Here is a 14,768-nt window from a genome sequence, read left to right as displayed (position 1 = left end):
TTTATCTAAACTGACACCAGTCTCTTTTCCTGTAAAAGTTTATTTGTGTACAAAATAAATCGGTTTTGACTTTGACATTTATCATAAAAAGTCCATAATACATCATGAAACCAAGGCATGTAAAAAATAAGAGCTATGGTTGGCTTCACATGGGTTCACTGCCTTTTTTCAGTGCCACAGAAATTCAGAGTCCCTGAAGCTTGCTGAAAATACCAAAGCAAAGCAGTACTTAGTAGGTTTACTTTTAAAATACTTCACAATGCTATTTTATTTCTTTATCTAGGAAAGACTTGATGATGTTTTCAAGTATTTAGAGACCTAAAGTATCTCATGGTATGGTATTTTTTATATTTAAGTGAAAGTTATATGGGCTGATGCATTATTAATTCCCTGGGAAGGCTTCTCCAACAAGGACAAGGTAAATTTGTGCTTTTCCTAATGGGTTATACCATCATTATTTTAAACAGGCAAATTTTCATCCATTGTAAGCCCTTTGATACTTTTAAAATACTTTTTGGTGTTGCAGCTGGCTTTTTTCTAGTCAGTGGAATGAACAAGTGCAGATTTAAAAATATGTGAAATCAAAGCCTGAAAGTGGCTTCTGGACTCGATGATTATCATGAAATGAAGCAAAAATTGTTCCTAAATTTAATTAATTTATGTAACAACCATCATCCCCAGCAACAAATCTGCTTCCCAATTAGGTCTCAATCATTGAAAATCATACAGTGCAGTCATCTCTCCTTTTACTGCTGGATTGCACTTCCCATCATTGAAAGTTGTAATTTTTAAATTTATTACTTTAGTTCTGGGCATTTGGGTTTCTTACACTGCCTAAGTATGAAGCATAAACTGCTGGAACATTCACTCTCTTTATATTACCAATTCCCTGTGATTTTATCCTGATAATCAGAAACTCAGCACATAAGAAGAATCTCTTTACCTGTCTTCAACTGTCTTGTTGGAGGGGTAGAACACCTTGAAGGAAAATCCACTTCTGGGAAACGAACCCTGTGAAGGAGAAAGGGGGGAAAAACCACATTTGTGTGAGGGAAACTCAGTGCAGGGAGTGAGGGGCAGCGGGGATGTGAGAGCCCAGGGGATCTTACAGGGTTTATGCAGAGGCACTCGGTGTTGGTGACAGTGAAGGGGTCGTGTTTGTCAGCGATGACGAGCAGGTCTGGCACGGGATAAACCCTCAGGGCGTAATCGTAGGCCCAGAACACGGGGCTGACGTACAGCGGCAGCGGGGTCAGGTGCCCCTGGGATAAAATGGTCTTTACAAACTGCAAAAAAAACCCCACAAACACTCGGTTTGAACCATTTTCTGCAAGCCCAGTTCATCCCTGCATGTGCCAGTGTGGGTTAATAAAGCAGCTTTTTGAACCTGGAAATGTTTGGGTGTTTTTTGTGTCTCATTCCTTCTGATGGTTAATGATTTCTAGATTAAACCAGTGGCTCTCCTCCAGCACTGTCTTTCCTTTCTTGAATTGTGGGGTTTTTAATACACAAAGGCCTTTTTAAAGCATATCAGCCAGTATTTGAAGATGTCAAAATTATCCCATCAGTCAGACTCTCCAGGAGAATCTATTTACCTGTTCCTCCTTACCAACATTGCCATAACTTTCATTTTTTAGGGGTTTTTTTCTTCATTGCTTTCCCCACAGTACCAGTTAACCACGAGACCCACACTTCAAAAGTCTTTTCCCTGAACAGAAGAAATCATTTGATTCCCAGAAGATTTTCCTTTCTTAGTGACAAAATTTCCCCTCTCTCATTTTTTTTTTTTACACTGATGGCTGAATTAAAATAGGCAAAAAAGGCAGAGAAAAAGTGGAGTATGCAAAAAACAACCTGCAAAAAGTGTTGCAATTCTACATTTTCTTCATGTTTCCTTCCTGGAAAGCCCTGTATGAGGACAGGGAAGTGTCAGGAATGCAAATGTGCCCACAAAACCAAGGTACCTCAGCGTCCATGGGGTGCTCACAGAGACACAGCTAAAACAATCTTTTGAGTCAAGCAAACAAAAAAAATCACAGTAAAATAAATAAACCCAGACTCCATCCATCACTGGCAATGAGCCAGGACTACCTGGATGGTTCACATCCAATTATATCAGTAAATGCCATCAGCTCCTGCTGTGGATTCACCGAGTGGAACCATAACCCAGAGCGCTGTGCTGATGTGTGAGAAGCAGAATTTTGGTTTCAAGTGAGGAGACAAAGCAAGCAGATGAATTTTAGAGAAAGTGACCCGCTGCTTTACTGCAAATGGCACTGGGTAACTGATCAAATCTTTAAAAAATGGTAGTTTGTGTTAAAATTTGCCTTTAGGAGTCAGTGTTTCTTGGCAGGACGTTGATGGTTGGTGCACACAGAGTTGGCTGCTCTGAAGTTCTGCATTCCAGGGCAGCTGCAGTGTGACAGAATGACTCAATACCCCCTAAAAGTATCCTGGTTTGAGTTATTTTGCTGTCACAATGTAAAGAAAAGTAAGAGTAATAAATATATAAATCCTTCTTACAACCCCTCTGGGTTACTCGTGCAATGGGTCGTGAGAATGGAGATCAGAGCCCCCAAAATCCAGCCCTGCTGATCAATAAAATCAAAAATCTTGGCAAAAAGTGGTGAACACGACTCACTCACATGGTTGGGAATGTCCATGTTGCTGCTTGGGAAGTGGACACAGTTCCTGCACATTTTGTTGACCAAATCTTCCCGAAAAATAATGATTTCTTGGGTGCAGTATTGAATCCTGAGTGGAAAACAGCAGTGAAATTCAATAAAGTTAACCTAAAAATGAGGAAGATGCATTATAAAGTTGATCTCCCTCTAATACAGACAAGTGAAAAAAGCAATTTGAATTAAAGTTATACTTTCCCTTCTAGTTCAGAAAAAACATGATGCTTTTGAGCAGGATTTTTATACTCAGTATCATTTTTTTTAGCATTACTTCCTTTCATCATTTCTTTATTGATGTCTTAATGTATTTAAAGCTAGTTACAATTAATCCAAGTGAAGAATTCTATTAATTTGAAAAATTTAAGGCAAATTTTCCCAAAATTTGTAGATTTTGAAAATGGCATTTGTAAAATTTAGTAAAAAAAAATTATTAATAAAAAAAATTAGCAGTTACATGGTTACCTGCAGGGATTTGTGGTGAAAACTGAAAATGGCACCAGCTGTCTGAATTCCTGAGTGATACATTCAGCCAGGGGGGGTCTGAAATAAATAGCAGCAAATGTATGAACAAAGATTCTTTCCTTCTTTAACTACTGAACTGAAAATGCCAAGATTTGAGGAAGTGAAACAAACTGACCTTGGTAAAATAGAACCAGGACCAGGATCTTCAGGACCAGGGACAAACACAAATCGACTACTGCAAAAAAAAAAAAAAAAAAGAAAAGTTCAACAAATCTCTTTTACATAAACTGATCATAAAAACTAGGTCTGGTGTTCTGAATTCAGAGATCAGGAGCCAGGAAAGTATTCCAGGGAGAGACCTTGGCTCCCTCATTAGGAGTTTCCATGCCCAAGCTATTGTAGATAAGATCAGACTTACCCTGCTCCCAAAACAAACCTGCAGGCCTGTTACAAAACCAGCTTGTTATCTGATCACAGCTGGCTCACAAGACAGAGAAAATAGGGTAACTCTCAGCTTCTTAAAGTAATTAAAGGCTTCACAAAATCAACAGATTTCGCCTTGCTCTGTACCTTTTATGGATGCTGGGATATTCACATATAATATCTGCCAGAGCCTTCAAAGAACCTGGAGTCAGGGAAAAACAGGACACAACACCTGGTTAGAAATAAAAACAGCTTGCATGAATCGCCCCTCTACTGCAGAGCACTTAAAAAATAAGGGTTTATTCTCTGCTCTCTTTGTTTGTTTGCCATCATTATTTTAATTTAATGCACATGTCTGGCTGTTTACAGAGACTTCCCTACCTTTCAGGGACTGGATTTGATTTTTTCCATATGGCGCAGATGAAAAATTTCCACAGAAGAAAAAGCAGGTGGGAGGTGCAGAGGAATAACCTGGGAAAAGAGAGGATCTCTGAGTGTATCCACTCACTTCAGCATCTTCCAGCACTTAGCCCCTTCCATGAGAAGCAGGGACTGGAACAGCACTTCAAGCTCTGCTGCTATTAATACACCTGACTGATTTGCTTGATACGGGCTGGTTTTAGCTTAAAAAGGTGATGGCAATGTACAAATGTCACTTTGAGGGAGCCCTCTGTCATTTCCAGGCTGAGTCCCAGCACTGTTTGTGTGTATCCAACTACTGACCCAGCCAGAGAATTATATAAAGTGCAATTCTAATAAATAATGCCATTTAAAAATGGATTATTCCCTTCAAGAGGAAAACAGCAAGCGGGCAGCAATGGATTGCTGTCAACCTCCATGATCATTCCAGTTCAAGGGCTCTCCCAACATTAATTCCCCTTCTGGCATTATAAAGCAACAGTAACTGGAATTGCCTGAGCAGTTTGAGGATCTGATGAGTGCTCACAACCTCACTCATCACCAGCTTCAGAGCAAAACAAGGAAAAAAGAAACCTGATTCCCATCCCTGAAATAAAAATAGAAACAGCTACTCAGGCATTCATCTCACATCCCAGTTGCTCTCCATTTTCCTAGCACACAGCATCACACTTGGATTTACTTCACTGGTTTTCAAAGGGGCTGGTAAATAGAACAGAATTGCTTAGACCAGAGAAATGGCTCATCAATAATTTTCCTTGCTCTCCCCCTCAGCTGCTCATTTAGTTTCTAATTATGAAGGTTATCACTTGCCTATTGAAGTCTCAAAATAGCAAATGCAAGGTCTGCATCTTTGCCAGGTGAGTGCAGCACACGAATCTCACTGACCAAAGTCCCTTCATCCCCTCAGCCAATGCAGTCTTGGGGCAGGCCCAGTTTGCCCCAAGGATTTGCCAGTTCTGATCCAGATACTGAACTGGTTTTGTAACTTCTGCGTGACTGTGCTAATTTGTGTCCAGCTCCCTTCAGGTGAGGAGCAGTTTCCCACCCTGAATTCTGGGTTGTTTTTAAAGCAGTCACTCTCTCACACTTCCACTCTGCCCGAGGCAGAAGGGACAGGCTGTTCCAAAACGGCTGCAACACAAAGAAGCAATTCATAGATGCTTGTTTTCCCAATGTTGTCAACATTACTAATCAGGGAATCCTGGAATGGTTTGGGTTGGAAGCAACCTTAAATCCCATCCCATTCCACCCCTGCCATGGGCAGGGACACCTCCCACTATCCCAGGTTGCTCCAAACCCCAATGTCCAACCCGGCCTTGGACATTCCAGGGATCCAGGGGCAGCCACAGCTGCTCTGGGAATTCTATTCCAGGGCCTCCCCACCCTCCCAGCCAGGAATTCCTTCCAATATCCCATCTAACCCGGCCCTCTGGCAGTGGGGAGCACCATTCATCTCTCTCAACTAAGGAGATGTCTTTAAACTAAGCCCAGGAAGAACTTTTAGGAGCAAGGGAAACGTTCTCATCACAGCCCAGAAAACGGCTACTGGTCAAAACACTACTGGTACTAAGAATTTATGGAAACAAATTATGAACACAAGGTTTAGAGTGAAAGCAACTCTCACCTACCCGAAAACATCGTGTGAAGCTTTTCCAGCACTTCTGCTTGGTCCAGCCACGCGTCAGAGACAAACACAAACATGGCATCTTCATTCTCCTCCTCCAGCTGCTTCAGTTTTGCAGAAGCCTTTACTGAAGATGAAGAAGGCCCTCCAAAGAAGTTTATATTCCCATAGAAGGCTCTGCATCATTAAAATACTCCAGTGAGAATCCCAGAATGGTTTGGGTTGGAAGGGACCTTAAAGCTCATCCCATTCCAGCCCCTGTCCCCAAAAGGGACACCTTCTGCTATCCAAGGGATCCATTCTTTCAGCAACAAGGAATTTATTATTCCCATGTAACAGTTACCTGGCTTTGCAATTGAGAAGGCCTGACATCCCAATTTCCATTAATATGCAGAACCCAAAGGCCTTTGGAAGGGTTTTTCTGCCAACACTACAGGCTTTAGTGCCTCTAAGTCCCAGAATTGCTTCCTTAAATTTATATTTATTTTAAAGCATTTGGGGAGGAGGAAGAATAACATACTTGAATGTCAGAGAAATTACGAGATAACAATGATCTTACTTAGAAACCCATAAAAAAACATGGGGTGAGACGCTGCCAAAAGTCAGCTTTGTACCTCGTGGTAGCAGAAGGCTCAGTGGGCGGAAATCCAAAAGCGTTCACATGAAAAACTTCATCTTCATACCAACCTAAGAGGATTTGGAACAGCAAAATAACCCTTAAGTTCTTCTAACAGCATCATGTCCTAGACATTAGTCAGAGAGTTGGCAGCTGTGCTGCACTGCCAGTCCCAGCCTCCATCAATCCCTCTCTTGTGGTAGCTCCAGAACCAGACCACGGAGTGATCCAGATGGAAAAAGAGCTCAGCAAGAAAACAACTTTTTTCTAACCCCAGACATTCCTCTGAATGGATTTGCTGGACAGGCACATCAACAACTCCCTCAACCCAACCAGGGAGGAATGCAGGGGAACAGGAATCGTTCTGCTGGCCCTGTCCTGGAAGGGCCCCCATGTCCCAAGGACCATCCCACTGTCAGGAACAGAAGGAACAGGGTGATATTTATCCCCACTCTCATTTCTGCTCCCAGCTTCTGCTTACTCTCTACATTGCAAACACAAAACACCCTGGAAAACAGACTGAGATTATGTATCTTGCACAGAGGAACATTCCACATACAGAAATAGCCTTTTTTTATGCTAAAACAAGGCTCCAAAACTGCAAGCTCTTACATCATCCTAATGAGAAGCCTCATTAAAGGACCAAAGCTTTGCCAGCACAAAGCAGCATTTTCAGATTGTTAAATCATTCTTTTGGTTATTCTAGGCTGTCTTCCTAATCCAGTCATAACTTCTCCAAGCATGCTGGAGCCAGGCTCCAATCCTCAAAGCTGCTCCACACCCTCCCATGCCCCAACACCCTCCAATTCCTGCTCTCTGCCTCCAGAGCCCATGGGGTCACAGCAAAAGCTGAGTGCCAAAACTCTCAGTCACAACCTCACTGATGGTCACCAGCATGAGATTTGTCTGCTCAGCCACATCTGGCAGCCACAGCTTTAACAGAATAATTTATTACAAGCTAAAAAAAACCAAAACCCCAGTCTGCTTTACCTTCTGCCAAAACAAAGCAGGATTCAGTATATAACCCACTGTGGAACTGGTGCAGGAAGGTTAAGGAATGTATTTTTCTTAGATTTAAAGTAGGTTTTTTAGCCAAAATTTGCTTTCCAGCTGCTGTAATAGATTTGGACAGCACTGAAAGTTCACAGGCTGCCTGAAGAGCCTGGCAAATCCCTGGTACCTGAGCAGGTAAGTCCAGAGAGAGCCCACAAACAGGAACAGGCTCTGCTTCCATGGGGAAGAACACTGACCATGTCCAAGAGAAAGGCAGGAGCTGCAGCAGCCAAGGGATTGGAAACAAAGGAGAAAGAGAGAGCTGCAACTCTCAATATATAATTTTTAATGGTCAGCATTGATTTACTGTTCAATTCAAAATTCTGCAGGTCTGCAGGAAATTCCTCCAGCTCTTCCATCACAGGAAAAGGATATTGCTTTACTAAGGTCTAGCTGAACCACTCCTGTGGGGTCTTCTAGGAAAAATTTCCCCTAAAAAACAGGATTCATTAATAAAGCAAAATACACCCAAACACACAAATGTTCCAATCAGAAGCATCTATCAGTCTACTAGAAATAATTTGGCTGGTTTTAATGTTTTAAGGTGGCAAGAACTGGAAATAATGTAGTTTATAATAAGTGTATCTCAGCAGCTTCCCTGGGAGCTGCTGCAGTTGGGATTGCTGGTGCAGCCCTCCCTAAAATCCCAGTCCAGGGCACTGGCAAGTCCCAACACAGCCATTGGAAGCTCCAGCCTTCAAGAAGGGACATGCCAAAAAGTCCTAACTGCTTCTGGTTGCTGACATAGAAATTCTGTAGTGAGAAGACATTTTCCACACACGCTGGCACCAACTGCTTGTGGGAAAGTCTCTTAGAATGGGACAAATGTGAGATATTTAGGTTTTCTCATTTTTTAATATATTACAGCACTGAGTGAGCAGTGACCAGAGACTCCACAATAAAAAGCAACTCACCTCCTTGAGCTGAGTGATCATCCCAAGCACAATCACTTCTCCCACTTTAGCTGTATTGCCCAAGAGAGTTTCTACTGTCTTTAGCTGGGATCAAAGGCAAAGAATCCAATCAGAATTAAATCAAACTCTCCAGGTGCCTTTTCCCCAGCAAGACAAAGCCCCACACAGGACATGGTTTTAAATAACCAGAGGATACAGGCTCATTACAAACATCAGAGCCGTATTTCTGAATGGGGCTTGGGAGAAGATTCCCAGTAAGGGCTGCTAGCATAAAGAACTGCTGTGATTATTTGGATTAAAACTGAAAAGAATTCAAATTTTTACCTGGAATTTGCTCTTGCTGTCATCAGGATGAGCAACGACTGGTGAAGGAGTGAACAGCTCATGTCTATGAGTCCTCTGCAGAAACCAAAATTGAAGTGATTCACTTTAAAAATACATGAGCACTGTCAAAAAGCCAGTTTGCTACAACCACTATACAAAATACTTCATAAAGTTCTTACCCTATTTCATCCAGTAACTTTTAATAATTCAGTCCTTTTGACAAGAATTTGCTTCTAAGAAACAGATGACCAATAACACCAGGTAATAACACTAAGCCTCAAAAAATGTGTGTCATGAAAGCATCTGTAATGCTGCTAAAAGAAGTTATTTGTGCCAGCCTGGAAGGCAGAGAGTTTTTGAGGCAGGGAGGTGCAATAGCACAATGTATTTTTGGAAGGAGATGCAGGATACATCCCTGTGGACCCCTGCAGAGATTCCTGACCTGCTGGAGGATGGAGTAGCGCTCCCGGAACAGCTCTGCCTTGTCTCTGGCAGTCCCAAATAAACTCGGCCCAGGGAGGTCAGTCATGGACAGGCTGCAAGGAGTTTAACACAATCATCATTTTAAAAAAGGGACATTCCACACATGAAAATGAATCATTGATCTTTAAGGTCTGGGAGGCTGCAAAAGCTGCACCATGATTTAGGTACTCCATGAGGGACACTCCTGCTCAGGATCCTGTGTTTCTGCATTTCTACATCCATTTCATTCCCCTCTAACTCACAGGCTTTGAGATTTATCCTTCCACCCAAAGAGGCCTCTGCAGAAATCCGTTTTTAAAAAAGCAGTAATGCCTTTAAGCAGTTGTGAACAAAAGCATTATTCCTCCAGTTTCTCCAACCCCCAGATTCACCAGCTGCTCCTAATTTTTCTTTTTTACCGTTTGGAGCTCTCCTTAGAAACCCCCCAGGGCTTCAGGGAGCTGCAGGATACAGACTAAAAAAATAAATACAGGCAACAGACAGATCAAATTTATTAAAAAAATAAATTTCAACAGCCCAATGTGAGAAAAGAAACCAACCCCAAACTACCTTTAGTGATGTATGTCCTTAGCCTTAGTGTCTTTTTTATTCACTACGTGGCATAAACTTGGTTTATGGTCTTAAACATTTATTACCTTTCTCCCTCAGGCTTCAGTTGAACAGACTCAAGAGGGAAAGATTAAAAACAGACTTATCCTATAGAAATAGAGGCTTTGTTCTTAAAACAAGAAGTGCTTGAAACTTAAAATATGGGAGACTTACGGCAGAAACTTCTTTCTTTCTGAATTATAGATGTAACGTGGGATGTCAAAGGCTCCAATAATGTTGAAAACATTTTCTCTGAAATAAGAACAGTTACAGCATTAACTGGATGTTATCTTCCAACCAAACCATTCTGTGATTCCATGAAGGGAATGAAACAAACAGTAACAAATATGTTGGCTAAAATGATATTTGTTTTGTTCACTATCATCACCATTTCTCCTGCATCATTCTATTTTCTATTCCATTTTCTATTCTATTTTCTCCTGCATCCTCTAGTTAAATAATTAAAAAGACTTGTTCCTGTGATCTGTAGAGCTTTTCCCTTCAGGACTCTCCAGTGAGAATCTGTACATACAGATTTCACTCCTGGAGCAAAAAAAAAATACATTAAGTATAAAAAAGCACCACAAAGAAAAATCACGCTCAAACCATCTGCATCATAAAGATTCCAACAACAAGGAGCAAAAGTTAAAACCAAATTCTCTCCATCCTGAGAGGCTGTGGGCTGACAGTATCTAACTGACATGCCCAGCAAACCATCTCTCTTCATGCTCTGCATCACAATGTGAACACTAAAGGAAACACGTCCATCAGGATCACAAAGTTCTCAGAAACTCCAGTAATTGCTCCACACTTTGTTATCACAGAAGGGAAATCAATCAGGGCTTCAAAAAACTAAACAAAAAAGCAGGAACGGGCACCCCAGAGGAAAACTTTGCCAAAGTGCTTTCAGAAAAGAAAGGCACAGACCCAACCTGAGATAACTTTCATGTAGAGCAAAGCAAATAAAGGCATGGACAGAAATATTGGTTAATATTCAACCTGTATCACACACAACCCCAGCAGCTGAATTCCAGAACATCAGATTATGTTTAGAACCCCCTGGAGGCCCATCCATGAGAACAAACGTTCCAAGCAGGAACCTGGAGCACAGGCAGCAGCAGGAAGACAAAAGGACAGAGGGATGACTGCACGTGGAGCGCTGCAGAAAACGCCTGGCATTCATTTCCCCAGGAGGAATAAGGAAATGACACCAGCTCCCAGAACCTCCAAAAAATTTATAACATCACCCTACATCGCCTCATCCGGGGCCCGGCTGCATTCCTGGACAGCTGCCTCCACTGTGGGCTGCTCAATCATATTAGATGACACTGGAAGGAAAAATCCCGAGGATTAGAACTGCAGCAAGGAAGGAAGCAGGTCTGGAGTATTCCACATTAAATGGTTGAGTCTCCTCAGAGGAATACACACAAATAAGAATGTTTTCTGTAAGCTAATGACACACACTGTTTTACAGAAGGATCACTTAATATTGCCACCAAAAGGACATATTCCTAGGAAAAAAAATAACACACACACACTGTGCCCACGCTGAATTCCCTAAACATGGAGAACAAGACCACTATAGTTTATGCAAAGCTGCCAAATATATCACAAATGTGTTAGAGCTGAGCTTTCACATTCTGGAGGTTAATTTGGTTCCAGAACATTATCACACGGATTCCTGCCATAAGTATTCCAACAGAACTTTGGAGATAGGCACATTGTTGTTTTCATGGATTTAAACTGAATTGGAATTAGTTTGAAGGCCTCACCACTCTCACACGGAAGAATTTCTTCCCAATATCCCATCTACTCCTGCCCTCTGGCAGTGGGAAGCCATTCCCTGTGTCCTGTCATTCCATGCTCATGTAAATAGTCTCTCTCCATTTTAATATTTAAAATTATAGTTTCAGGTACAACGATGTCCACACAAACTTTCAGTAACTGTCACTAAAAAATTCTACTATTCTTGGAAAAGTCAGGATATTCTACACTGCCAACTCTTTAAATGGCACAAATGTCTTCTGCTGACATTGCAAACTTCAGTGTTTAACCAAAATAAAAGGCCAACAAATACATTTATCTCAGTCAACCCCTTACACTGCAATGACACCTCAGTGCCTCTGCTGCCAGTAACTGTCTTTGTTTGGATAACATCAGAAATGCCAGGAAAACTTGCTTAAGAAAAAGAAATTGTTTACTTACAAGGTTGTTTTTCAACTGCATCGATGACATTTTCAGTTACATCATCAAGTTCTTCTTCACTGGTGGACTGAAAAGCTTCAGTGAGATACTTCAGGGCATCCCTAGTCCCAGAAGAGAAAGCACAAAAAGCAATTAATATTCAATAGTTTGCACAAACTGTGCTGATTTTGGCAGGTGTGCACATCATCACCACATGGCTCGTGGTTAAAGAGTAGAAACAATTAGCATTGCATAATAGCTCACTGGTTTAAGTCAAACAAAAAAATCATTGGGATTGAAAATATCAGGGAAAAGAAGTGGAGAACCTCAGCTTCATACAAAAAATTGCATGTTGGAAGGGAATTCTGGGGACCATGTGGTCCAACCTTCTCCTCAAAGCAGGGCTTGGGTTATGCTGTCCAGGGCCCCATGGAGCCAAGTGAGGGAGATTCCACCACTTCTCTACTCCATCAACTTCAAAATTTAATTACTATCACAATAAAGAATTAAATTAAGCTTGTGCCTGTTGCCTCTTGCCCTATCACTGTGCGACCTTGAGAACACTTCTCACTTTTAGGAAGACTGGGATTAGCTCCTCATGAGTCTTCCCTTCTTGAGGCTAAATAAACCCAAATCCTTCACATTTTCTCCATGTCAGGTTCTCTGACCCTCTAATTACAGAATCCCAGGATTCAGGTTAGGGTTGGAAGTGACCTTAAAACCATCTCATTCCAACTCCCTGCCATGGGCAGGGACACCTTCCACTAGCCCAGGGTGCTCCAAGTCCCATCCAGCCTGGCCTGGGACACTGCCAGGGATCCAGGGGCAGCCACAGCTTCTCTGGGCACCCTGTGCCAGGGCCTCACAGTCAAGAATTCCTTCCCAATCTCCCATCCATCCCTGCCCTCTGGCACTGGGAGCCATTCCCTGGGTCCTGTCCCTCCATCCCTTGTCCCCAGTCCCTCTCCAGCTCTCCTGGAGCCTCTTTAGGCACTGAGGTCTCCCTGGAGCCTTCTCCAGGTAAACACCCCCAGTTTTCCCAGCCTGGCTCCAGAGCAGAGGGGCTCCAGCCCTTGGAGCATCTCTGTGGCCTCTCCAGACTTTTCCAGCATCTCCACATCCCTCTCATTTTGGACTCCAAACCTGGATGCAGCTCTGAAACTGGGATGTCACCAGAGCAGAGCTTCCAGCTCTTCCTGCTTCCCTTACAAGACACAGCCTGTAAGCAACTGGACCTGCTCCAGCTGATCAGTATCTTTGAAACTGGAGTTATTTTAATTCTCAATAACACAAGAATTAGAAAGCTGGTTCTTCTCTCATCCTTAGACTAGAGTCTCACATTAAAGATAACAATTTTCTTATTACTGTCATCTGTTGGCCAACCAAACTGGCATTTTGGTGATCAGCCTGACCTTCAAAATGTCTCAGCTCATGGAACTGTGGAGTCAGGAGTTCTGGACTTGTGCTCCTCACTAATGAAAGTATCAGGGCACTGTCCAAAATAATCACATCCCATCCACAACAGAAACAAAATTTAATTGATTTTAACACACAAGAAAGAAGAGGAAAATAAGAGCGATGGAGACCCAGTCTCATAAATCATAACACCTTCCACTGCAAGCAGGAACCACTTTTCAGTGACCCTGCCATCTTTAAACAATACATCCTATTATATTTGGAATATAGCATTTCTTCCTTTTTGGAAATGCCACTTTCTCCTTTGGAAATGCCATTTCTTCCTCTAACAAAGAATGCTGAGCACAAGACTGGCAAGTGGAACTCAGAAAGAGATCCCAGAGTTGTCAGGGTCAGAGGCAGACAGAAAAACCCAACCAAACACCCGGCACCAGCATCAGGGAGGGCTCCAAGGGGAGACCATGGGCAGCTTTTGGTGGCACCCACGGTCATGGTGGATGGATGGATGGACGGACGGACGGACGGACGGACGGACGGACAGAAAAGGCCCACAGCAGCAGGACAGGCAAAACAAGGCTTTGGAGAAGACTCCAGAGGCCTCGAAGCGGGGGAAGGAGGGAGAGGAGGTAAAGGCAGCACCACGTCCCGAGGAGATGCCGCGGGGGTGCGGAGCGGCCCCGGCCCCATCCCGTAACGCCGCACGCCGGGCCCGAGGCCCGCCCGGGGCCGATCCCCGCGGGCGGAGCGGCTCCCGGAGCAGGGTCCGGGCCCGGGGCTACTCACGGGCGCAGGAGGAGCCCCCGCAGCCGGAACGCGGAGCTGAGGCGGCGCCGCAGCCGCTCCGGCTCCATGGCGGGCGATGGCGCCAAACGCGGCCGGGCCGCCCCAGCAGCCCCGCCCGGCCCCGCCGCGGGAGGAGCCCGGCCCGGCCCCGCCGTGCCCGTGTGGGGACAGCGCGGCTGCGAGACCGGCCTGGGTCAGCACAGGGCAGGGATTGTCCCCTGGGCTGGCACTGCTGGGGCACCGCGAGTCCTGAGGGCAGCTCCGGGCCCCTCATGACAAGAGACACTGAGGGGCTGGAGCCTGTCCAGGGAAGGGAACAGAGCTGGGAAGGGTCTGGAGCCCCAGGAGCGGCTGAGGGAGCTGGGAAAGGGGCTCAGGCTGGAGCAAAGGAGGCTCAGGGGGGACCTTGTGGCTCTGCACAAGTCCCTGACAGGAGGGGGCAGCCAGGGGAGGTTGGGCTCTGCTCGCAGGGAACAGGGACAGGAGGAGAGGAAGAGGCCTTAAGCTGCACCAGGGGAGGTTTAGATTGGATATTGGAAAAATTTCTTCATGGAAAGGGCTGTCCAGCCCTGGCACAGCTGCCCAGGGCAGTGGTGGAGTCCCTATCCCTGGAGAGATTTCAAAGCCATGTGGATGTGGCTTATGGGGACATGGGGCAGTGGTGGCCTTGGCAGACTCCCACGTTAATCAAGGGCTTTTCCAACCTAAACCATTCTGTGATTCCATAAAACACCCTTGCTGCGACTGACACAAGTTATCCAATACAATTACCCACGGTATTACTTTGGTCCTTGTAG

General features: G+C 44.1%; 1 protein-coding gene across 3 annotated transcripts; it reads right to left on the bottom strand.

The window, feature by feature from the left end:
* Positions 1-24: 24 nt before the first annotated feature.
* On the bottom strand, positions 25-14,072 carry POLE2 (DNA polymerase epsilon 2, accessory subunit). Of its 3 annotated transcripts, XM_069018689.1 has the most exons (19): positions 13,972-14,072; positions 11,794-11,894; positions 10,841-10,916; positions 9,763-9,840; positions 8,960-9,053; positions 8,518-8,592; positions 8,194-8,277; positions 7,655-7,711; positions 7,217-7,265; positions 6,225-6,297; positions 5,615-5,787; positions 3,948-4,037; positions 3,714-3,768; positions 3,319-3,378; positions 3,144-3,221; positions 2,646-2,754; positions 1,110-1,286; positions 944-1,011; positions 25-203 (listed from the first exon to the last, which is right to left on the bottom strand). In XM_069018689.1, the coding sequence occupies exons 1-19, from the start codon at positions 14,037-14,039 to the stop codon at positions 185-187; spliced, it is 1,584 nt and encodes a 527-aa protein (XP_068874790.1). In that variant the 5' UTR covers positions 14,040-14,072; the 3' UTR covers positions 25-184. The 3 variants fall into 3 exon arrangements, with proteins under 3 accessions (XP_068874790.1, XP_068874788.1, XP_068874791.1); XM_069018687.1 differs by lacking the exon at positions 25-203 and having other exon boundaries at positions 211-1,286; XM_069018690.1 differs by lacking the exons at positions 25-203; positions 944-1,011 and having other exon boundaries at positions 1,198-1,286; positions 2,646-2,792.
* Positions 14,073-14,768: the final 696 nt, after the last annotated feature.

This window comes from Aphelocoma coerulescens, chromosome 5, assembly GCF_041296385.1.
Source record: "Aphelocoma coerulescens isolate FSJ_1873_10779 chromosome 5, UR_Acoe_1.0, whole genome shotgun sequence".
NCBI lineage: Eukaryota > Metazoa > Chordata > Aves > Passeriformes > Corvidae > Aphelocoma > Aphelocoma coerulescens.
The sequence above is the reverse complement of the archived record's forward strand: the minus strand, read 5'-3'. Positions and strand labels throughout refer to the sequence as shown.

Bases quoted from the DNA above. Each gene is read 5' to 3' on its own strand.
- POLE2 (XM_069018687.1), bottom strand. From the start codon at position 14,039: ATGGAGCCGGAGCGGCTGCGGCGCCGCCTCAGCTCCGCGTTCCGGCTG. The intron at 10,917-11,793 runs GTAAGTAAACAA...TTTTCCTTCCAG, and splicing joins TGCAGTTGAAAAACAACCTT to TGTCATCTAATATGATTGAG. The intron at 7,712-8,193 runs GTGAGTTGCTTT...CCTGTTTTTTAG, and splicing joins TGATCACTCAGCTCAAGGAG to GGGAAATTTTTCCTAGAAGA.